Source organism: Chrysemys picta, chromosome 2 (assembly GCF_011386835.1).
Source record: "Chrysemys picta bellii isolate R12L10 chromosome 2, ASM1138683v2, whole genome shotgun sequence".
In the NCBI taxonomy this organism is placed as follows: domain Eukaryota; kingdom Metazoa; phylum Chordata; order Testudines; family Emydidae; genus Chrysemys; species Chrysemys picta.
In genome coordinates, this window is record NC_088792.1 from 160,208,583 (window position 1) to 160,231,945 (window position 23,363).

At 46.8% G+C, this 23,363-nt stretch overlaps 1 protein-coding gene across 1 annotated transcript; it reads left to right on the plus strand.

Moving 5' to 3' along the window:
* Positions 1–998: 998 nt before the first annotated feature.
* On the plus strand, positions 999–19,311 carry SLC18A1 (solute carrier family 18 member A1). The gene is made up of 16 exons (XM_005285083.4): positions 999–1,139; positions 3,008–3,215; positions 3,526–3,892; positions 5,303–5,361; positions 5,865–5,948; positions 7,761–7,853; positions 8,385–8,474; positions 10,020–10,063; positions 11,021–11,081; positions 11,526–11,621; positions 15,046–15,124; positions 15,647–15,698; positions 16,567–16,630; positions 17,340–17,459; positions 17,692–17,825; positions 18,626–19,311. The coding sequence occupies exons 2-16, from the start codon at positions 3,092–3,094 to the stop codon at positions 18,737–18,739; spliced, it is 1,581 nt and encodes a 526-aa protein (XP_005285140.2). The 5' UTR covers positions 999–1,139; positions 3,008–3,091; the 3' UTR covers positions 18,740–19,311.
* The last annotated feature ends 4,052 nt before the right edge of the window (positions 19,312–23,363 follow it).

Below are 23,363 nucleotides of genomic sequence, written 5' to 3' on the forward strand. Positions count from 1 at the left end.
TTTGTTATCTATTTCATTTATCTGAGAAGTCTTGTTTGTCCCTGCAGTTGGTATTTGGGAAACCAGAAAATAATCATTAATTTCTCAGACTCTACTCCTGCTCCCAGCAGGTTCACCTCAATTCTGCAGGGGCATTCTGCCCACCTGTGCAGGCATATGGGATCCCTGGAAGGATCAGAGGCAGAGCAGGGCCGGTTTGTTCTTAGAACTCAGGACAATTGTGGAGAAACAACAGAAGGATTTTATTATTTTTAAATTTAATTTTAAGTGAATTTAAGGCTGACGAAAGATACCAGATTGACAGCCGTGGAGATGAATGCCTTCTGTTTATCCACGGAACAGATACGAAGCAGGCTGCATCAGAACGTCCTGTCCCAGCACCAATTTGCATCACTCCTAACTTAAAAGGTTTCACCTATATGGGTCAGAGTGGAGTTTAGATTCCATGGCCCATTCTTTCCTTGCCTGTCTGCTGAAACTGCCAACTAATTCATGGCAGTTGTGTAGGTAGGAATTTTCTGATGTGGACACTGGACTACAAACCTTCAAACTCATTTCATTCAAGGATCATGGAACAATCCTCAGATGTGAGTGACCACCATTATCTGGAATCAGTAACTGGTGCTCGTGACCTAGAGGTCCATTTCCCATGACCAGTTGCCTGAGCTAGACAGTCCTCCAAATTTTTTATTATGATATTTATTGTTGTTATTATTATTATTACAGCCTGTAGGGTGTAGAAGGCCATTTGTGGCATACAGGTGCCTTTCACACCATGGAGGAGGAGAGCTGTAAAGCCCCAGAACAGCCTCCACTCACTATGCTGAGACCCAGGCAACAGTTAAGGTGTGTGATGAAAGATAAGCATTGATGAAAAGCTGTGGAGTGCTGGTGCTTCATTGCTGCAGATAATCTCTCCATCCTCTCTTCCCTATATCCTTCTTTCCTGCCTCTGACGCAGAGGGAGCTGCAGGGTTGAATGGAACCTGTTTGAGGTTCCAATTAAATCTTCAGGGAAGCAGGGCATTCATATCCTTCCCAGATAAAAGGATAAATTCACTGGGAATAGCAGTTTTAGACCACAGTGCCGCCACTGCTACGTCTAGCAGCCAGCTACAGAGACCAAGATGTGTTCTCTGGTAAGAGTCCTTTCTTCTCTGCTCAGTGCAACAGATTTGCAATCTGTTGTTCTGGGAGCAGATTTTAAGATCTAGATTTAAAGGATGAGTTTAATTATGTTTATTTTAAATGTTCTATATTCTTCCTTCCTTCCTTTCTGTTGAGTCTCTAAACTATTTTCTTTTTCTTTCTTTCTTTCTTTCTTTCTTTCTTTCTTTCTTTCTTTCTTTCTTTCTTTCCCATGTAGATTTGTGCTTTTGCATTTGTTAGATTGTGTACTTTACATTTGTTTGCTTGTTCTCATTTACCTTGAGGAAATAACCAAACAAAATAACCCAAGGTTCTGAGCCAACAACTGATGGGTGGGACTCAGGTATTAGGTTAAAGAAAAACAATGTTTTTCATAGAGAATTAAGTGTAAAGGTAGATGGCATTGCCCATGATTTCACAAATCAACAGGTGGATGCGGTAGTTCTGATCCACTCTCCAGACCCTTTCTTCTTATCACTCTAGTCTATGAGGTGACAGCTCTTCATATCAGCCATTTAGTATATTAATGATTTTGTTTGTTTGGTTTGGTGCCAATTAATTGCAGATTTGTAATTAATATATTCACCGTAGTGGAACAAGCAATCTTTTCTCAATGCGCCTTAAGCCCAGATCTTAATTGTATTTGTTCGGTTTTTAAGTCTTGTGTTCGGCTGTGATGTTTCAATTAGGTGAAATGAAAAGAGGTGTAAAGGAAATGAAAAGCCTTCAAGAAACTTAATTTAATCTTCAAGGACCAAATGTGAAATGAAAGATGTGGAGATCACTACAATAAGCTATCAGCTCAATATTTGCTTAGAGTCTTCTAAAGCCTTACAGAAAAGAAGAATTAAATGATGCCCTAAAGCCAGAGTGGTGATTCAGGAGACTGGTAATGGGTAATAAGGAACTTCACATGTAGAAGCTACAGTTTCAAATGTAGCACAGATCCACAGCTGATAGACATTACTGTCACTTGGTAGCTGAGCTGGTGGTCCCAAATCAGCTCCTAATGAGTGGTGCCCACTTCTCAAAAGCAGTTGACACTGCCTGGCCCTTCCTGGCAATCTCAGCAGATAAGCCAAGGGCACTGTGAGGGCCATGACCCTGAGGAGATTCCTTAAGATCAGGGGTGGAAAGGGATGTGGGGACATTTGCACTGTTGCTGCCTATGCTGCCCTGCTGTGTGTATAAACCAGAGAACTTCGGCCTGACTCCTGAGCAAAGAACCATTGAAATGAGGCACCCGCTTGTCTTTCATTCATTATGGGCAGGCTTGGCAGAAGCCAACTGTTACTTTTTGTAATTTCAACAGATAATATTAATGTTTATTTTCAAGCATTTTTGAAAGATTTGTATCTGTTCAATTGTTCCAAATTGCGCAAAATTATCTTCTAAGCATTTTTTTTTCAATTTTTATCTACTTACATGTTTACAGTTGCAGGAAATTATGGGGAGAGGTCAGATAGTAATGATTTATTGATAACAGACACTGAGATTCAAAAAGTTAAAGCTTTATAACCATTGACACACAAATTGTCAACATCACATGTCAAAATATACAAAATAAATAACCGTACATCAAATTCTATAAGTGCTCAAGCAACATTTTTCTTACTTTGCCTAATTCTAAATTTTGATTATTATCAATGGAAATATTTTTTTCCCTCAGTTTGTTTGCGTGTATAGGGTGAAACTGATGTTTAATGACATTTACCGATACAAATCTAATCTTTCCAAGCCTAATTAGGGTATGGTCAAAAGCCCATTGAAGTCAATGGAAAGATTCCAGTTGACTTCTGGCCCTTGGATCAGGCCCTATGTATTTTCCTGGGTATCTTGCAGAGTGTCTTTCTTAAAGATTACAGGACATCCTCAGCCCTAAGAAGTGGGTGGAGCACACACAGGTGTCAAAGACTGAAGCAGCCCTGCTGGGTTTCCAACAATGCCTCAAGTGGTGGAGTGTGCCCCCTGGAGGTGGCTGAAGGAGGGAAGGGAGTCACGGAAACTGGTTCTGGTGGTCGTGTTTGTCGCTCTGCTGATGGACAATATGCTGATCACTGTTGTGGGTATGTTGAGTATGGGTGTGGGTGCGTGTGTAGGTGTCAAGGTGTCCTCAATGATGTGCTGAAGGAATTAAGACTCTGTAAATCTCAGTTGCAACTGCAGAAACCAATAACAAGAGAAATGAGTTTGACTGGTCTCCATCCCAGGCAGTGCTGCAGGTCTGGAGCAAGGTGCACTGGGAGAGTTGGGTGTGGGCACTTTACCTGATACCTGTCTCTAGCTCGAACTATTAACCTTTCATTAATTTCCCACACACACACCAGAAGTGCTGAATAAAACATTAACTAATCTCCTCCTTTAATTTTCTTCCAGTGCCAATCGTCCCCACCTTCCTCTATGCAATAGAATATGAAGGTGGTAACAGCTCTGCTTCCCAGAACTGGATCATGGCAGCCCCCACAACCTTTGCAGCTCCTCCCTTCTCCTCCATGTTCTCTTACTTTGACAACACCACAGTGACTGTCTCAGACTACGTGGCTGTCAACACCACAGTGGGGGTGAACAGGACAGAAAACAGCAGCCTGCCTCAGCTCACTGGGGCCAGCCTGCCACCAAAAAACAGCTGTGTAGATGGTGAGGCATTCCTCATGGAGGAGAACGTGCGTGTTGGACTGCTGTTTGCCTCCAAGGCTCTTGTGCAGCTCATAATCAATCCATTTGTGGGTCCCTTGACTAACAGGTATGTCAGCCAGGCTATAAAATAGTTTGTGAGCATGTAATGCTATGAACAAATTTGGGTCACATTCCCCCTCCAGTGGCTAGTCTATTCAAGGATAGCAGCCTATTGCTGCTGCTAGCAAATAAAGTTACTCTTTCTTAAATAGTAGAGGTCTGTGTTGCAGCGCTGAAGGGCATGCATTTAAGCCTTGCCAATGACCCATGTTTGGGACCATTACGATAACACAGTATGGGAGCTCACCAAAGCCATTTGTGAGCTAGAATAGCACAGTGGAAATATCAACATCCAATCGTCCAGGAATTCCACATCGTTAAGAAAGCCAGCAAATTGCTTTGAACGTGTACATTACTAAGGAAATATTATTGGTGCTCCCTAGCCGAGAACTCATTTGTCCCAGGTCCTGCTCAGTCCAAGGTACATGACTGAGTTAGGAACTGTGTACCAAGTTGAGCCGAGGGCATCAATAGCTTGCATGATGCTCCAATGAGACTGAAAGAACTGAAATGTTGTCACACATTCTGTGTCAGTAGCTAGTAATCACAACATTTTGTACTTGAAGAGGGAACAGGAATTATTTTTTTACCCATCCTTGTCAAGTAAATAAATACTAGTGAGCAGGTGGCATTCTCACAGAGTCCACACACTAGATATTGGGCCAGGTTTACTCCCTCCCCACTCCCTTAAATTTGTCTTTGCCTTTATTTTTAACTTAAATAACAACATCATCACATAATCCTCAGCCTAAAATTCCCCCAGAGCTTGATGCTCCCAGGTATTTTCCCTGCAGGATCTCTAAGGTGCCACAAGTACTTCTATCCCTGCACTTCACTTCCTCTGCTTCAGAGAGGCGTCTGAGTTAGAGCTAATAGGATCCCCTGATCTGGCTGGCAGGATGGGTCAGCAAAATGGATCTGCATCTCTGTGCAGGGTCCTAGAACTTGTTACAATAATTTCACACACTTATACACACACATTTACACTTATGCACACATATGTAGAGACTAACACACACATTTGCACCCATATACTTTGATATAGATCCTCACACTTCCATATAAAAACATTCACTGACACGTACTCATATACAACGGTGCACACATTCACACTTCCCTATACAAACACACATAGGTGCACTGATGCACACTAACCACACCCTTAGAGACACATCTACATAGCCACACACACAGAGCCTTGAATACATACTCACACATTTATACCCCTACATATACATATATTGTACTCATCCATATTCCCCCATTCTCCTGCAGTCTCATACACACATACAGTATTTACTCATACATGTACACAGACATACACTCATTCACATACATGCAATAATGCATTGGTGCTAAGATAAAGTCCTTGGCTTCAAACTCTTCTTGAGTTCTTGACTGTCTCCTCCCTTTTTAGGATAGGATACCACATTCCCATGTTCACTGGATTCATCATCATGTTTCTCTCTACAGTCAGTGAGTATTCTCTTTCTCTGCCTTTCACTGGGTAGCGTCAGGTCTGTTCCAGTGAACCAGTCACTAATCTGCTATGAGGCCAACATGGAGCCTTGGGATCCTTTGTCCATGACTGTCCCAATATCTGAGATATAGGAGGACAGCAGATCGGCCCACTCCCATTCTATAAACAGAGAGTGAAATTCAACAGGTGGTTTCCAGTGCTTGACAGCATTTGAGTTGGATGTTTGTTGCAGCAGCATTCCTCTCTTCTTGGAACACCCCTGGGTGACCCCATCAGCGTGGTTACCATTTAAAGGCTCCAAAAAGGAGACCTTTGAAGAAGGTGTGTGGTGACCTCCCTTCCTCTGGACCAGAGGATAGTGAAACACACTGAAGTGGCCTTCAGAGACTATAGGCCTGTGAGTGCATAGCTAAGAAGATTTGTGCAAGCTGGTTTTAATTAGAGATGGGCTTGAAAAATAGCCCCAAATGCTGACTCTGCCTTTCTGCTTTCCCCCCAGTGTTTGCTTTCTCAGGTACCTACACCCTGCTGCTTGTGGCTCGAGCACTCCAGGGCATTGGCTCATCCTTTTCATGTGTCGCAGGTAAATGTACTGGCTTATGGGAGCAGCTGGCAGCAAGGCAGATCTTAGCCAGCTAGGAGAACTGATGTCCCACAAGCAACTTCTGGACTTTGGCTGCTTTGTCTGAGCTTAAATGGTGCCTCTCAAGCAACCTGGGCCATAGAGAGTGAAAATTCACAGAGTGTGAAATGTGATGGTTCAGTTTGCAGAGCAGAGAATCACAAAGATCTTCCTCCAGCCTAGGAAGCTCTCACTAGCGTGCCCAAACAAGCACCGGATAGAAGGAAAATTACTCAAGAGAGGCCCCAGGTGCTACAATGCACAGACCAGGAATCAGATTTCAGACTGTTCAAGGGATGAGCTTTAAACTCTGTGGGCTTAGAATTCATAGATTCCATGGCCAGGAGGGACCATTGTGATAATCTAGTCTGACCTCTTGCATAACTTCCCCAGAATAATTCCTGGAGCAGAGCTTTCTTGATTTAAAAATGGTCAGTGATGGAGACTCCACCGCAAATGTAAATTGTTCCAATGGTTAATTATTCTCACCATGAAAAATTTGCTCCTTATTTCCCGGTCTGAATTTTCTAGCTTCAACTTCCAGCCATTGGATCATGTTGTACCTTTCTCTGCCACACTGAAGGGCCCACTGTTAAATATTTGTTCTCCATGTGGCTACATAGAGATTGTAATCAAGTCACCCCTTAACCTTCTCTTTGTTAAATAGATTGAGTGCCTCAAGTCTATCATTATAAGGCATGTTTTCTAATCTTTTATCGTCCTTGTGGCTCTTCTTTGAACCCTTTCCAATTCCTCCTCCCCTTTGCCACAATTTGGCATGTCGCTCGTGCAGACACTAAGGCATGGGCTACTCCTAAAAATTAGATCTGTGAAACATTGCTCAGGGCCAGGGCCGGCTCCAGGCACCAGCCAACCAAGCTCGTGCTTGGGGCGGCACCTGGTAAGGGGCGGCCAATCTTTGGGTGGCAGGGGGGCAGCGCGGCGCAGTGCTCGGCGGGGGTTCAGCAGCTCGGCAGGGGTGTTCGGCGGCGTGGTGCTCCACGGGGAGGGGTTCGGCAGCGCTCCGTGCAGGGGGTGTTCAGCAGCGTGGCGCTCCGCGGGGGTTTCGGCAGCGCTCCGCGCGGGGGGCTTCAGCAGTGCAGTGCTCCGCAGGGGCGGGGTGTTCGGCGATGTGGCGCTCGGCGGCAGTTCAGCAGCTCGGCGGGGGGTGTTTGGTAGCGTGGCGGGGGGCGGGGGCTGTTCGGCGGTGCGGCACTCAGCGGGGGGGAGTTTCAGCGGTGCAGCACTCAGTGCGGGGGGTTCAGCAGGGCGGGGCGGCGCTGGGGGGGGGTGTTACGGTGGGGCGGCACTTTTTTTTGCTGCTTGGGGCGGCAAAAAAGTTAGAGCCGGCCCTGCTCAGGGCTGTGAAAAAGGTCATGTCCTGTGCGATGTAGCTGGGTCAATCTATTCCTCCATGTAGGTTCAGCTAGGTCGAAAGAAGAATTCTTCCATTGACCTAGCTACCATCTCTCGAGGGGATGGATTTACTACACCGATGGGAAAAAAACCTTCCAGTGTTTACGCTCCAGTGGTGTAGCTGCAGCGCTGCAGGTGTGTCACTGTAGTGCTTGGAGTGTAGACATACTCCAATACAGAGCATGGTAATACATATCACTGACTACAAACAGGATGAAATTAGGGGCCCAGGTGTGACATAGACAACTGAGCTCAGGTAGGCTGGAGACTGAAGTATCCAGGTGTGATTCAGACATGGGTCCTGATGAGATACTAGAAGCCTAACTCAACTTACCTCTGCTTCCTTTCTATTTCCAGGCCTGGGAATGCTGGCAAGTGTGTACACAGATGACTACGAGAGAGGAAACGCTATGGGGATAGCATTAGGAGGTCTGGCATTGGGGGTGCTTGGTGAGTAAACTTTGTTCCCAAAAAATTTAGATTAGTGAGAACGCTGATGCTTCTTCAGCCATTAGATGCCGGTTTCCCCAAGTCCTTGATCTGCACCACTGTCGCACCTGTCCCCTAACATGCAACACTGGCTCATTCCAAAAGGCATGGCTGGTCTTTCCTCCTGCCAGTCCCGTGATTTAGCCCCATTTTTTCTCCTGTGCTCATTCTCTGGCACTGTTTTCTGCTCATGCTGGAAATTTTTCTCAGCAGACACCTGATCCCATGAAAATTGAATATAACCGAATATAAAATGCTCCCTCCTTTTTCTCCCCGCCTCTTCAGTTCAATACATAATGACAGGTGAGCAGAGTGCTGACATAATGCCATGGTTCTAATGCCAGCTTTCCCATGGGAGTCAACAGGAGTCTTTCCATTGGGTCTGGGGTCAGGCATCAGGAACAATTGACTGTTGCTTTGCTCCTGCCAAAACTCCACCGCACCCACATACCCTTCACACCCATCGTACTGACCCAGCCCTTTCCCTTGCAGTTGGGGCTCCCTTTGGAAGCGTGATGTATGAGTTTGTTGGAAAATCAGCCCCCTTTCTGATCCTGGCATTCTTAGCCCTTTTGGACGGAGGTGAGTAACCAAGTGTGCTGGCCAGTTTTAGCTTCACAGCTCCGAGTATCCACCCCTAAACTAACACATTCAAGAATGGGTATCTGAGAGGAAACATCCCAGGATTTGTATGGAGGAATAGATAGGCTCTATAGTGCTATTAGCAGCAGCAGTTACTATCGCTGTTTTTTGTTGTGCACTCCGCACTGTGCACATTCAGACACTGGCTCTGTGCTCACTGCCTGACGTCTGACTTACAGATACCGTCAGACCCAGCCTCTCATTCCCCATATAACCCACTTGATTGCGTCACTGGAGTGGGTAACAGATTCAGGGAAATGTGTGTTAAGAGCTCCATATGCTGGCTAAAGTGGCTTCTCTGCTTAACAGACACTCCCGGTTAAGCAGAAAACAACTGAAAACAGGGTCCTATAGTAGTAACTGATAGGCAACCTTAACTAGAAGCATTGATATCAACTCTGCCTATAGTAAGTAATCGGCATCGTTAACTATAGCCATCAATACTGCTCTGCTTATAATACTCTGTCACTTCATGCTGAGATAAAATCATTAGCATGGTGGAACAGACATCATGACCTAATTTTGTTGTTATTACAATTTATTATTTGTATTGTACTCATAGTGCCTAGAGGATCCAGGCCCCATTACTTTACACTCATACAATGAAAACATGGGCCCTGCCCCCAAAGAATTTACAATCCAAGTAATGGGGGTAACATTTTCAAAAGCACCTGAATCATTGAGAAGCCTACGTCCCATTCTCAAAAGAGATTAAGGGCCTGTCTAAACGGCAAATTACTGCCCAGCAAGACAGACTATGAATCTCCAACACAGCAGCTTGCCACGCAGTGGTGTCCTGTGTGGACACAGCTACTGTGCAGTGAAAATCCCGGAGCACAAACACACTCCAGGAATGTCATTGTGCTGCAGCAGTGTCCACATGGGACGTGACTTTGTGGTAAGCTGGTGCACTGTAGAGTCACACCCTGGTTTGCTGCACTTGCCGTAGAGACGAGACAAGCCCTTAGGCACGTGGGAGACTTTTGAAAATGGGATTTAGGCTTCTAAATTTCCAAGGGTGTAATCTGACCTTAAAACTCTCACTGATTTCAATGCAAGTTAAGTGCCTAAATACCTTTGCAAAGCTGGCCCTGGGGCCCCTTTGAAAATCTTACCCTAGGTCTTTCCATCTCTAACTTCGACTGTGCTCTCATTGTGACTGCCCAACAAATGGCTCTTACCTTAACGTAGGTTGTTTGTATGTTTTACCGCTTCGTATTTGGATAAAGCACTCACACTATAATATCCCGATCCTGCTCTCACTGAAGTCAACAGGAGTTTTGTCGGAACAGAATTGGGGCCTAAAATTTCTCCCATCTCAGCAGATGCCCCTGAGTGTGTTAGAATTGGGACTGCTGGCCCATTTCTGGAATCACTGGGCTTTGAGATACTGAAGGGGGGTCTACAGTAAATATGAGACATGAGGTAATAATGGATGAAGGTGCCATGCCAAGGAATAAGCAAATAATGGTATTTTTCTCTTAGCTTTACAGCTGTGCATCCTGCAGCCCTCTAAGATTTCCCCCGAAGTAAGTACAAACATTTGAGTGTGTAACCTTGTGCTAGACAGTGTGAACAATGCGGGCATGGATTCCCTGTAGGGGAAGACTGTGGTGAGGCAGCCAGCCATAGAGCATGGCGGCACTGGGACATGAATGCATGGGAAAGGGACAGAGATGGCAGCTGGGAATGGTTACCTAGACGAGTGGTTAGTGCATCATAACGTGTATTTAATAGATTCCCGGGCGATATTCTGATCTCAGTGATGTTCGTGTAACTCTGGAATAACTCCATTTGCTTCAGTAGAGTTGTTACTCTCAGTGTCACTGGGAGCACAGTTTGGCTCTATTATCTGCCTTTTGAAACAGCCAGAAATTCAGCCTTCCCTGTGAAAGGGGCTCAGTTCTTATGGATGTCCATAGGATGTCCTGTGAGAAACAACTGCTGTGCTTCCTGCTGCTGGCCAGACGCTTGTGTGGATTTACCCAGTCCATGGCAGCAGAGCTCCCTGCATGCAGCCGCAGTTTGACCAGCGCGTTGTGCTCCATAGGCAGCCATTATACCGGCGATGCTAGGAGTGACTCAGTGCTGATTTCACTATAAGAATAGTCCATGAAAGGAAGATGCTAGGTTGGCAGATCTGGGCTCAGGTATAACAAGCTGACATGCTGGCTCTTTGAACCAGGGCTAGGTGAAAATGCTGAGAAGATCTGAACACACAGACACTGGACACTGACCTGGAAAGGGAAGTTTAGAAACAATCCCATGGTGGAACCAGCTCTCTTAGCACCTTCCCCATCTTGGCTCTCACAGGACAATGCCAATGTGCCTTTACACAGAAGGGCTGGCTGGCCACATGGGCCATGCATCTGGACACACACAGGCTGGCTCACGACCTGGACCATGCACTTCTACAGCATCTGGTTTGGTTTACATGCTTTCCCTCGATCACTACTTGTAACCTCCCCCCTTTCTGTATTATGCAGAGCACCAAAGGCACCCCCATATTCACATTGCTGCGAGATCCCTACATCCTGGTTGCTGCAGGTAAGGCGGGATGGCTGCACTCCTCACTGCCCCACAGTGCATTTTTACATTGTTTTTAAGACTATTCACCAGGGGCTTGTGATGGAGTTGTACTCGTAATCCATTAGCAGGATTAAAATGTGCAGGGCCGGCTCTAGGCATCAGCTAAAGAAGCAGGTGCTTGGGGCAGCCAATTCCAAGGGGTGGCACTCTGGCCGCTATTGGGGCAGCACGTCCAGCTCTTTGGCGGCAATTCGGCGGCAGGTCCCTCCGTCCCTCTTGGAGGGAAGGACCTGCCGCCGAATTGCTGCCGAAGAGTGGAGCAGCCCGATCGCGCTGCTGCGGCTATTTTTTTTTTTTGGCGGGTTTTTTTTTTGGCCGCTTGGGGCGGCAGAAAACCTGGAGCCGGCCCTGGAAATGTGGGCCATTAAAATGGAGCATTTCCTGTTGTTTTCTCTCTCCCAGGTGCTATGTGCTTTGCTAACATGGGGGTGGCAATGCTGGAGCCCACGTTACCCATCTGGATGATGCAAACCATGTGCTCCCCAAAGTGGCAGCTGGGTAGGTGCCTCGTTTCTCAGCCTTCTTAGTTACTGAACAATAATAATAGCCTGCACGTGTTTAAACCACATCAGCTCAGAGGAGGCGCTTGTATTGGGTGGGGAAGGTGCTGGTGCTGCCTATTGCATGAAATGAATTGTATGCATCCACCTGCAAAGGATGAGTGCTCCCAGACTATTGCAATGTAGAGTAGAGGGACACTCATGGTCTCTGGATGGGGGTCACCCTGCTGTCTATAAATAAAAGTTAGAGGAGATTCCTGACCGAAGAGGGAGAAACACCCAGGGACCTGATTTTCCCTGCACATACACTGATGTAAATCAGGAATAACTGCACTTAAGTCAGTGGAGTGACACCGGGATGAGAGGAGAATCAGGATTCAGGTTGGAAAAAGAGAAAGGAGTCAAAGAAAGTGCTTTGCAGATGGGCCCATAACAATGCAACTCCCACACAGGAGGGAGGGAGGCCTGACACATTCTTTGAGCCGGTACATCAATATCATCCTGTGAGGTAGAAGCTAGGTGACTTAGGATCAAATCTATCCTTAGGGTAAGGGGTGCCACTCCATTGAAATCAGTGGAGATGTGCCTGCTTACCTTGCTGCTGAATTTTGCCCTTTTCGTGGCCAGACACTAGAACAGGCTTAGCCCATTAGCAGGTTTCCCTGCTCAGTACCTGGTCTGTGTGGTCAGCATACTGCTGCTGTTGAGACCTGAACCAGAGCCCAGGCTCTCTATGGGTATGTCTTCATTGCAGAATTATCGGCATGTGGGTCAGTCTACACTGCAACTGGGGGCGAGCTTCCCAGCCCTTGTGCTAGTGAGGCTCCTGCTAGTGTGCTAAAAATAGTAGTGTGGATGCTGCAGCAGCGGTGGAGGCTTGGGCTAGCCACCCGAGCTCAGGGTTGGCTGGGTCCAAGCTCAGGGGGCTAGCCCAAGCCTCTGCCAGTGCCACAATCTCAACACACAATTTTAAGCTACAGGTGAAACAAGGCTATTTGCAGAGTCACAGGGAGGGCCGCATAGTACATACTAATTACTCACTGTCTAGGAAATGTGATAAGGAGGTAACATTGCCTACCTTCGGTACAAAAAAATTATAAAAGCCAACTGGCAGTGGAATGACCTTTGGGGACGCTCCAAGCTACACTTACAACCCAAATTGAATTACAACCTGGCAGCAGCAGAGCTAATGAGAGCTGCTAATTGAGTTACTAACTAGTCAGGCAGGAGCCTTCATCCAGATAAGGGGCCATGATGCCTTGGCTGCAGTGAGTGACTGAGCAGGAGTGGATGAGGTTAGCAGACTCGTCTCCCAGGGGCTGTGGATAGTGGAGGGAAGGGATAGTGCTTGGTGGTGGGAATGGAAGTCACTGAGCAATTCACTAGGGAATTATTCAGTGCCCACTGAAGATGAGTGGAATCTTTCAGTGGATGTCAGTGGACATCTGATCAGGCCTTTGCAGAGGAAGAGGCATGCTAACCTGGGAACGTAAGAGAAAAACCAAAACCAAAACCTCAGCTGTAACCATCCCCAGAAAAGTTTGGATCCAAGCACAAACTCCTTGGGCTGAACCAAACTCTCAGTACAAACACCCCTAGGGAACTTTGAATCTGGGTCCCAACTTTGCAGCCAGGGCATATCTTCACATTTATAAAGCACATGGCAAAGCAGTGTCCCAGCTGAGCTGCTCCTCTACACTGGATTAATACATAACATGCATTATTTGGGAAGGATCCCCCCACCCAGATTCCAATTTGCACCCCTTCCCTCCAGATTCCATGACCTCTGATCATTATTAATTATTTGTATTACTTAGTGCCTAGGACCTATCGTCATGGACCAGAACCCCATTGTGCTAGGCACTGCACAAACACATCTGCAGCCATTTGGCTCCACTGACATGTCACTCCCATGGGGAAACTGCAGAACAGCATAATCTCTCTCCCCTCATCACCCAGGGCTGAGTTTGCTGCAGGGGCCTAAAAGCCAGGAAAGAAAGCAACCAGGGCCAGGTCTCAGTGCTGAGCAGTAGACAAAGGGGGCCTGATTCTCCACTCTGCAGAGGGTACCAGTAACTCCCATTGATTTCAAAGGGAACAGCTGGTATCCTGCAGTAGGAGAATAGGTCCCAGGGCTGCTGAACGGCATCCATCTTAAAAGCAACTATAGAATTATAACTATAAACCCAAGTGTTTGTTTCAATCTGCCTACCCTTGTGTTCCTTGGAGAAACGGGAAAAGCTCAGACTTCCCCAGCAAACCTGCAGGATGAACAATGCTTTATAACCTTTAAAAAAGAGAAAAGGAAATTAAGCACAAATCACTGTGCTTTAATAAGGAAGTTGTCTTAATATACAGGCAAATAGATGCAATCATGATTTAGTTATAGTCTGTACAGGAGAGTATATTAAAAATAAACAACTGGTAAACCAGCAGGATGGTCAAATATTTGATTTTAACTTAATTATAATCCCTGTGGTTTTTCAATAGGCAGTTTTTCTATGCTATGAGATGGAAGGGGGAGGGGGCGAAAGCAATACAGAGTAGCAGGATGGCTTTATGGTTAAAGCAACAGTCACGCAATCTAGGTTCAGTTCCTGGTTTTATCACAGATGCCTTGTGTGACCTTGGGCAAACCACTTGATGGCTCAGCTTCTCATCTATAAAAAAGGGGATAGAAATCCTTCTTTTCTACCACCCTGTGTGTGCCTTGGCTATTTAAACTGCAAGCTTTTTGGGGTAGAGGTTGTCTCTCACTATGTGCACAACGTGGCCCTGAACTTGGCTGGGGTTTGCAAGCACTGCTGTAATACAGATATATAATAATAATAACCGAGAAGAATAGAGAAGCCATTGCCTTGTAAGGGCTAATATACATTATGTCTGGGGACTCTGCATTGGATATTCATTTGCCCTGTCTAGTCTCCCCTGGCTCACATGGCCAATAGCATGTGTTATTTGATTGATCACAAGACTGTTCATGTATCAGAGGGGTAGGCGTGTTAGTCTGGATCTGTAAAAGCAGCAAAGAGTCCTGTGGCACCTTATAGACTAACAGACATATTGGAGCATGAGCTTTCGTGGGTGAATACCCACTTCGTCGGATGCATGGGAAGTGGGTATTCACCCACGAAAGCTCATGCTCCAATATGTCTGTTAGTCTATAAGGTGCTACAGGACCCTTAAGACTGTTCATGATTTATCATTGGAGCAGATTTAGACTCTATGGAGGCCAGATCAAATTGGACCTTGAGTCTTCCACGCATTTACAAAATGGTTGTTACTATGAGCATCTGACTATGAGCCTAAAGGGCTTGAGCTCTGAACTTCTTTGGGAGGTGGGAGGAAAGTCTGATGTCCTTAGACAAATCTTCTCTGATGATCATGTGTATGTATTTGAGACTGGGGCTCTTCTTTTGCAGGGATGGCATTCCTGCCTGCCAGTGTATCTTACCTCATTGGCACCAACCTCTTTGGGGTGCTGGCCCACAAAATGGGGTGGTAAGTTGAACTCAACGGCTTTCAAACCTTGGTGTTCTTCCCAGCTGTCTTCAGACCACCCAGCTGCTTATTTGTAATGAGGAGGTGACCCTACTCAGGGAAATACCTGTCTCACACTACAGTGTGGTGGGAAGGAAGGGTAGCTCAATGAAATTAAAGGACAGCAAATTTAGAAGCAACACAAAGACTCACTATTTCATGCAGAGTGAAATTGACCTATGGGACTCACTGCTGCAGAAGGATATTGAGCCAAATACTGTCCAGATTTCTCAGAGGGGTTGAATAATTTTATGACCAATAATAATATTTATGGCTATGTAGGATAAGATAAGGTGATGATTTCTCATGCTTCAGGGTGTAAACGTCCTAGGTCAGGAAGTAAACTTTCCCCCTCAGTGAGTAGCATTGCATAGTTCGTGCTGTATTAGATTGGAATGACCCATGATCTGATCCGGTCTGACAGTTCACGTGCCTTTGAGGGTTACAGTGCGTCATGCTTCCCTATCTTCTTCCTCGTTGCAGGTGGCTGTGCTCCCTGATTGGAATGGTTGTGGTGGGCATTAGTCTCCTTTGTGTAAGTATTGCAAGATATTCTGAGACCTCTCTGCAGAAGAATCATCGGAGATTAGGCAGGGAAACCAAGAGCTTCATTGCCCCAGCCTTTCACCTGTGCAAAACTGGGTTAGATTGGGGCCCCCATCATGCCTGAGCTGACTTCGGGCATATCAGCTCAGCCCCTGGTGGAGTTTTTCCATATCAGGAAGCCAAGATAAGTCGTCTCTGCTCAGGGGATACCCAGCACAGGGTTAGCAGAGGATACTGTGTTGACAGAGCAATGGGTGAACAACAGGGTTACTGTTAGTCACAATGAAGGGTCATTGGCAGTGCTTTATGAGGATCCAAGACTGGAATGGAAGAGTGCCTCAGATCAGGCTTAAGGTGCCCTGGCAAAGGTGTGTGAAGTAACACTGGTGTCCCATCTCTCCCTCTGTGGAATCTGTAAATGGGGAACCATCCTTTTCTTCAAAAGCCAACAGGACTGTTCTGGGGCATGGGGCACTGAATGGGTTCTGGTGCTCTGCGGTATCCCAGGCTTCGGGTCAGATGTGTAATGGTATTTAGGCATCTAACGATGCAGATAGGCATCTAGTGGATTTCGCAAAGTGCCCAAGTGAGTTAGGTGCCTAACACCCATTTATTTTCATGGGAAATTGGTGCCTAAGTACCTTTGACATTCTGGCTTTTTGTGAATTTTCTGTCTCATCTTCCTGCAGGTCCCACTGGGCCTGGAGGCATGAGAAGTGTGCTCACATGCCTGGCAGTTAACAGGACCCAGGGGCTGCATTAGTGTGTCTATTCCACTAGTCATGTGCCCTGCAAAGAAAGGCCTTTGGCCAAAGCCCCTCCGGCCTCCCTCATATCTTCTTTCTTTCCCCTCCAAGGTGCCTCTTGCGCAAAATATTTATGGACTGATCGGCCCAAACGGTGGGCTTGGCTTTGCCATAGGTAAGATGCCAATGCAACTAATCACTCTGTCCAAGGCAGTCCCATATACCATAATCCTTACTCCATCCCTTTGGAAGGCAGATGTCACTACAACATACCCAATGGCTGGTTGCTGAGAGCCTCTAGTCCATGCGTGAACTCCCAGGAACCCTTATAACCTATAATATGCCCTATACCCTGCTCTCAACTACTTCCCTTATCATTCATCCTCTCCCACCCTTGGTGGGAATGAGTCTGGCCAAGAAAGAAGCTTGTGCTGTTAAGTGACCACAGAGCCACTAACACAGGGACAGCGATGGTGCACTAGGCCTTTCAGAGGCCATTGCATGGAGCTTAGTAGCTTGTCTCACCCTGGAGCGCTGCTTTGATTAGAATTGTGTGTGTTGCACTCAGGAGAGACAATGAAAGCCCTAGATCCTGGAAAAAGCATGGTCAGGACATCCAGGTCCCAGTCCCGGCTCTGCTGCCAACATGCTCTGTGGCCTAGGGCAAATCGCTTCCCTTGGCCTCGTTCCCCCCCCATTCTGTAAAACGGGGATAACAATATTTATCCATCTCGCAAAGGGAGGTTGTGAGGACTAATGAAAGTGCAGTGCCCAGAGCGCCTTGGCTGAAAAGTGCAGAAGTGTTGTATGCCCTTCTGTCTGCCTTGGAAGAGATTCACTTGGAAAAGGCAATGGCTGACCATATTATTTTGCTTTGGGGGCAGGCATGGTGGATTCCTCGATGATGCCTATTATGGGATACCTGGTGGACCTTCGCCACACCTCTGTCTATGGCAGCGTCTATGCCATTGCTGACGTTGCCTTCTGCATGGGCTTTGCTATCGGTACGGATTAACATTTGCCTGAAAGGACAGCATATATGATGATTTACCAGTGTATGGCTTCATAGCATTAATTTACAGCACCCCACCTCAGTGTTGGCTGGAAGCAATTGGTACTAGGCATAGAAATCAGCCATGATACAGTAATTTTACAGTCCATCTGTATTGACTTCTCCAACTTGGCAAAGGAGGTTTTTGTAATCTTGCTCTTTGTTTAACCCTTCCTTATATCCAGGTCCATCTACAGGGGGTGTGATTGTACGGGCTATTGGGTTTCCCTGGCTGATGGTCATCATTGGAGTGACCAACATTGCTTATGCCCCTCTCTGCTGTTACCTGCGGAGTCCTCCAGCTAAAGAGGAGAAGATTGTGAGTTGAATCCTACAGCATGTGGTCTTGATAATCCAGGGGACTTGCATTTGACTGGTGCAAATGTGTGTAGAATATTGTATTCAGGTCTGGGCACTGCAGCACTAGAAAGATATTAACAAATTGTCTGGGTGCTGGAGGGACTGAAATACTGAGGCCAGACTAAGAGTTAAATCTGTGGTACAGTGGTCTTGTAGACAGGGAGTTGGCCTAGGACTTGGGATACCTAGGCTCTGCCAATAGCTTGTTGTGTAACCTTGGGCAAGTTACTTCCTCTCTCTGCGCCTGTTTCTCTTTCTACCTTGTGTCTAGCTTGATTGTAAGCAAATCTGAGGCAGGGAGTGTCTTGCACTCTATATTTTGTGTATGTCTTGCATTGTGTTCCTAGCACCGCAGGGCCCTAATTTTGGTTGGGCCCCTTACTGTAATAGTAATATAATATTTCAGCTGTTCTAACCCTGCCATGCTCAACTAGCAAAATATTCACCCATTGGCTCACAAGAGTGAATCCCAACCTCTGCCACTTCTATCCACTCAACAGAACAAACTCTTCTCTTGTGTTTCGGATAAGAAACCAGAATCCATTGGAGGGCAATTTCTATGGTTAAAAAAACAAACAAACAAAAAACAGCTAAAATTTCACTTGGCCCATGGTTTGTCATCATTGTGCAAAGTTTGTGTAATGCTTTGTTGTATGGTAGATATTTGTAGATATGGTAGATATTTGTATTATTTAATTTATTATTAATTATTATTTTAAAATATTATATTATTCAATATTATTTTCCCCCCATTCCCAGGCAATTTTAAACCAGGAATGCCCCATGCAAACCAAATGCTACGCCACCCAGAAACCTCTGCGGGAATTCCCCCTCACAGATGGTAGTGACGAGGAGGCAGAGAGTGAGGAATAGCAGGAGCAAAGATGCAGCTCCTGCTTTGAAGCTGTGTCAAGTTTACAAAACCCTGGACGTCTTATCAAAGAAGACTAACTCAGAAACCTCCCTCTTGACAGCCAACAAGACCCAGGATTCCTGGCTTCATCAATCTTCCATTCCCATGGACCTGGGTAGCCAGGCAGTCTACAGGAAGCCATTGAGAGACAGGGCTCCTGGGTTCTATCCCTGGCTATTCTCATCTGCTGTGTGAACTTGCACAATTCACTTAACCTCATTATGTTCATCTATGATAAGGGATTATAAACAGGTGGGGTCAGCCCATACTGTCCTACAGAAAAGCAATTGTGCGGTGCAATCCACCCATCTGTGATAAGTGATTAGTACCAGGGGTGTTGTGAGGTTGTGTTAATTAATGCCTGTGAAGTGCTTATGCTCCTTGGATGAAAAGCACTAAAGGGTAATATTATCTCCAGGGGATTTTTGTCTCTGGGGATCCTATTATAACCCCCAGCTTGGATTTTCTCTGTAACACCATGGAACCATCACTCTGCACCACTGTCAATCTGCCAATAAAGATACCACTACATTAATGTACTCCCGGCTTGTATCAAGGTGACAAAACAAACAACAACAAATCCTGCCTACCGCTGACTCGGCTTATGTGTCATGCATGCTGACTCCTCTAGGTGTCTCTTCTACTCCCTATTCATTCATTTCCTTTGGGAATTGATAAAGAAATTCAGGTGGAAATGGGGTGGAACCCACACGTAGAATCCTTATTGTTATTTATATGATCATATCACCTAAACGCAGCAATTTCTATAGCGGCTTAGATCACTGGGCCTTGTATCCCGTCTGTGACAGTGGCGCTCACCATGTGCTTCAGAAGAAGGGACAAGGAGCCCTGCAGCAGGCATGTTTGGAATGAGTTGCCCATAGAGGAAGCTCCTTCCTAACCCCCATCAGCTAGTGATCAGCTTATGCCTTGAAGCGGGAGGGTTTATATCCTTTCCATGACTTCATTTTTCCTCCGCATCTTTGCTGTGAAATTTCCATGTCAAAATCGTAGCCTTACTCGTAACTAAGGGTCTGTGTGTCCCTTGAGTGCCCATCTCGCTCAGTCCATATTCACCCGGGTTTTTTTTCCCCTCTTGCAAATAGAAAATGGTAAAATTAAATTTCTTAGGCCCATCCGGGACTGACTAGCTCAAAACCTACATACAGCAACCACTTTACGACTTTGTCCCCAGCTCTTCTGAACATCAGCACCTGCTTCCTTGTGCTGCCAGGATTTCCAATGAGAAGCGTGTTTACTTTCTCCAGGGAGGAGGCAGAGAGAGGGACCTTCCTATGCTGAGATCTATTCACACCTCGACAATGGGTCTCCCAGTTAAATATTAACTTTAACCTCATGTGTGCATAACCCTGCGGCTGGATGCTATGGAAACTCACTTAACGTGGCTGACAAGGGATGCAGAGGAGACTGGCAGACAATGGTGCCTACACAATGGGTTTCTCATCAGTTACTCAGCCACTGGGCACCTTAGCTGGTAATGCTCCATTAGGTTCAGATGGGGAATGCGAGTCAGACTCCTTGCTCATTTCTGTGTGTGTTTATAAATCAAGAGCAGAGGGGTTGCACCCCAGAAACCGCCCCACCTGTGCATGCTCAGTTTATAATGCTTTGACTGCCTGGGGATGGTGGCTTTCAGGATTTTTTATTAGTATCTTATGCCAACAATTTGGAGAGAATTTGGAGCCAAGTAATGATGTGCACATACGCAATACGTTATCATTCCTGTCAAGTTAAGTTTATTAATAGTGATTTAGCCAACATGCCCCAAACACAGCATATTACAATAAACCTTAAAATTCAAGCCATAATCGTAAAATATTCAAATACATATCAACACACATTAAAAAGAACATAAACCAATTAAACCATATAATCACCATGCCGCTTGCCTCTTCCTTATTTCGGCGGCTGGCCATGCAAATAGGGCAACTGCTTGGATCACAGATATATTGTCAATTAGTAATAAATATTCTGTTTTCTGAAAGTTTGTAGAAAAAGGCATTGGGGACAAAAAACACAGAAAGCCATTTTGACCTCAAGTGCATTACACATTACTGTATAATAAATGCTGCGATCGGTCTTCCACCTGCCCAGAGCCGCATGGGCAAAGGAAGTTACATTTCTCAATGCCAGTATATTGGCCTTCTAAGTAAACTGTTACTATTCATATATTTTATTTGTATGGTAGTAATGTTAGGAGCCCGAATCAGAATCAGGGCTCCATTGTGCTAGGCACTGTACAGACTCATAATACTATGCTCTGAAAATTGAAGTCTTTGCCCGTTCTTTCAGGTGCCAGGCAGTGGGCATGATTCTAATCTCACACTGGTGTAAATTAGTAGTAGCTCCACTGAAGTCAATGGAGCTGCATTGGTGTGAGAGGAGAATCAGACCCATGGACTTAAAACGGAGCAAAATTGAGAATCCCGATGATATTATTCCCTGCCAGGGGACAGCAGCTTTAAAACAGATGCAGATTCTAACCCTAACGAGTTTGTCACTTTAATAAATCTACCATGCATTGTACATGAATAGGACATAAATGCCCACTTAAGGGCACATACACACACGCAAACATTATGGAGACACCAGCCACAGTTCCATAGTTAAGACTGAGTTGACAAAATGTGTGTACTGTACTGTGTAAAACAGACAACCTAACACAGAGTAAAAGAAACCTATTCCAGATGGGCACTGACGCCCTTGAGTGACACGCAGTGGGGAGAGAGAGAAGCTTAGGGCATGTCTACACTACAGGCCCTACAGTGGCACAGCTGTAGTGCCATAGCGTAAATGCTTCCTACATAAATAGAAAGGGTTTTTTCTGCCAACGTAGGTAATTCTTCCATCGACTTAGTCAGGTGCACACTGGTGATTAGGTCAGCTTAACTACAGGGCTCAGGGCTGTGAATTTTTCACACCCCTGAGGGATGTAGCTAGGTCTTTCTAAATTTCAAGCATAGACCAGGGCAGCATCTACCTTTTTTTTTTTTTCATAGATTCATAGATTCTAGGACTGGAAGGGACCTCGAGAGGTCATCGAGTCCAGTCCCCTGCCCGCATGGCAGGACCAAATACTGTCTAGACCATCCCTGATAGACATTTATCTAACCTACTCTTAAATATCTCCAGAGATGGAGATTCCACAACCTCCCTAGGCAGTTTATTCCAGTGTTTAACCACCCTGACAGTTAGGAACTTTTTCCTAATGTCCAACCTAAACCTCCCTTGCTGCAGTTTAAGCCCATTGCTTCTTGTTCTATCCTTAGAGGCTAAGGTGAACAAGTTTTCTCCCTCCTCCTTATGACACCTGTAGTGAGTCGGTGTGGCTCCCCTCCTGCCCGGAAGAGGGAGCCCACGTGCAGGCACCAGAGTGGGTGGGACCACCACCGCCTGTCCCCGCCCCCCCGGAAGTCAAGGGGCGGGACAGGAAGTATAAAGGCCGGCCGCCAGAGCTCAGTCGGCGGCCAGCCACCACAGGGAGCAGACGTGCGGCTGGGAGCTCCCGGCCAGGAGACCGTCGAAGACCGAGGCCTGGACCCTAGCTGGCCCGAGCCCGCTACGAGGAGGAGCCGCCGGAGCCCGTTCACGCCCGCCACTGGGAGAATCCCTGGGAACCGCACCCCACTAACCCTGAGGGTGAGACTGGACCCGAACCCCTTCGCCCCTGCTGCTATCCAGAGGAGCCGCCTGAGGACCATTGGCCGGACTTCCCGGCAGAGCTACCGGACTTGCCGCCGAGCCCAGGCAGAGAGGAGCCCATGCAGATGGACTGGCCCGATCCCGGCGCGACGAACGAGGTAGGCTTTGAGGGGGATCATGGAAGCAGCCCGGGGGTAGCCGACCCCGGTCCGGCTGTAACCGAGTGTGAGCCTATGTCAGTGTGTTGCGGTCTGGATACCCCACTGACCAGCAGCGGCAGCAACCGCTGTTAGGGCCCCGGGCTGGAACGCAGTGGAGTGGGTGGGCCTGCGTTCCACCCCTGCCACCCTCCGCACGGGTGGCAGGCTTCCCCCTCACCCAACGCTCGGCTACGGAAGCCTAGGCGTGCCTTACCTGAACGGTTTATCCGCTCAGCCCCTGCAAACAAGGGCCTGAGCCTAACTGTGTTTGCCCCGCCCTGATCCAGGGCCTGGGCTTTGAACTATTTGCTCGTTCAGCCCCTGCAAACAAGGGCCTGAGCCTAACTGTGTTTGCCCCGTCCTGATCCAGGGCCTGGGCTTTGAACTATTTGCCCGCTCAGCCCCTGCAAACAAGGGTCTGAGCTAACTGTGTTTGCCCTGCCCTGATCCAGGGCCTGGGCTCCTGAACTGCTTGCTCGCTCAGCCCCCTGCAGTCAAGGGCCTGAGCTTTAACGGTGGTTGCTCCGACTCTGCACCGAAGAGCCGGAGTTTCGGGACTAACTGACTGCTTGTTCCCACAGTAGTGAGTCGGTGTGGCTCCCCTCCTGCCCGGAAGGGTCGAGCCCCGGCTAGGACCTACTACACACCCTTTTAGATACCTGAAAACTGCTATCATGTCCCCTCTCAGTCTTCTCTTTTCCAAACTAAACAAACCCAATTC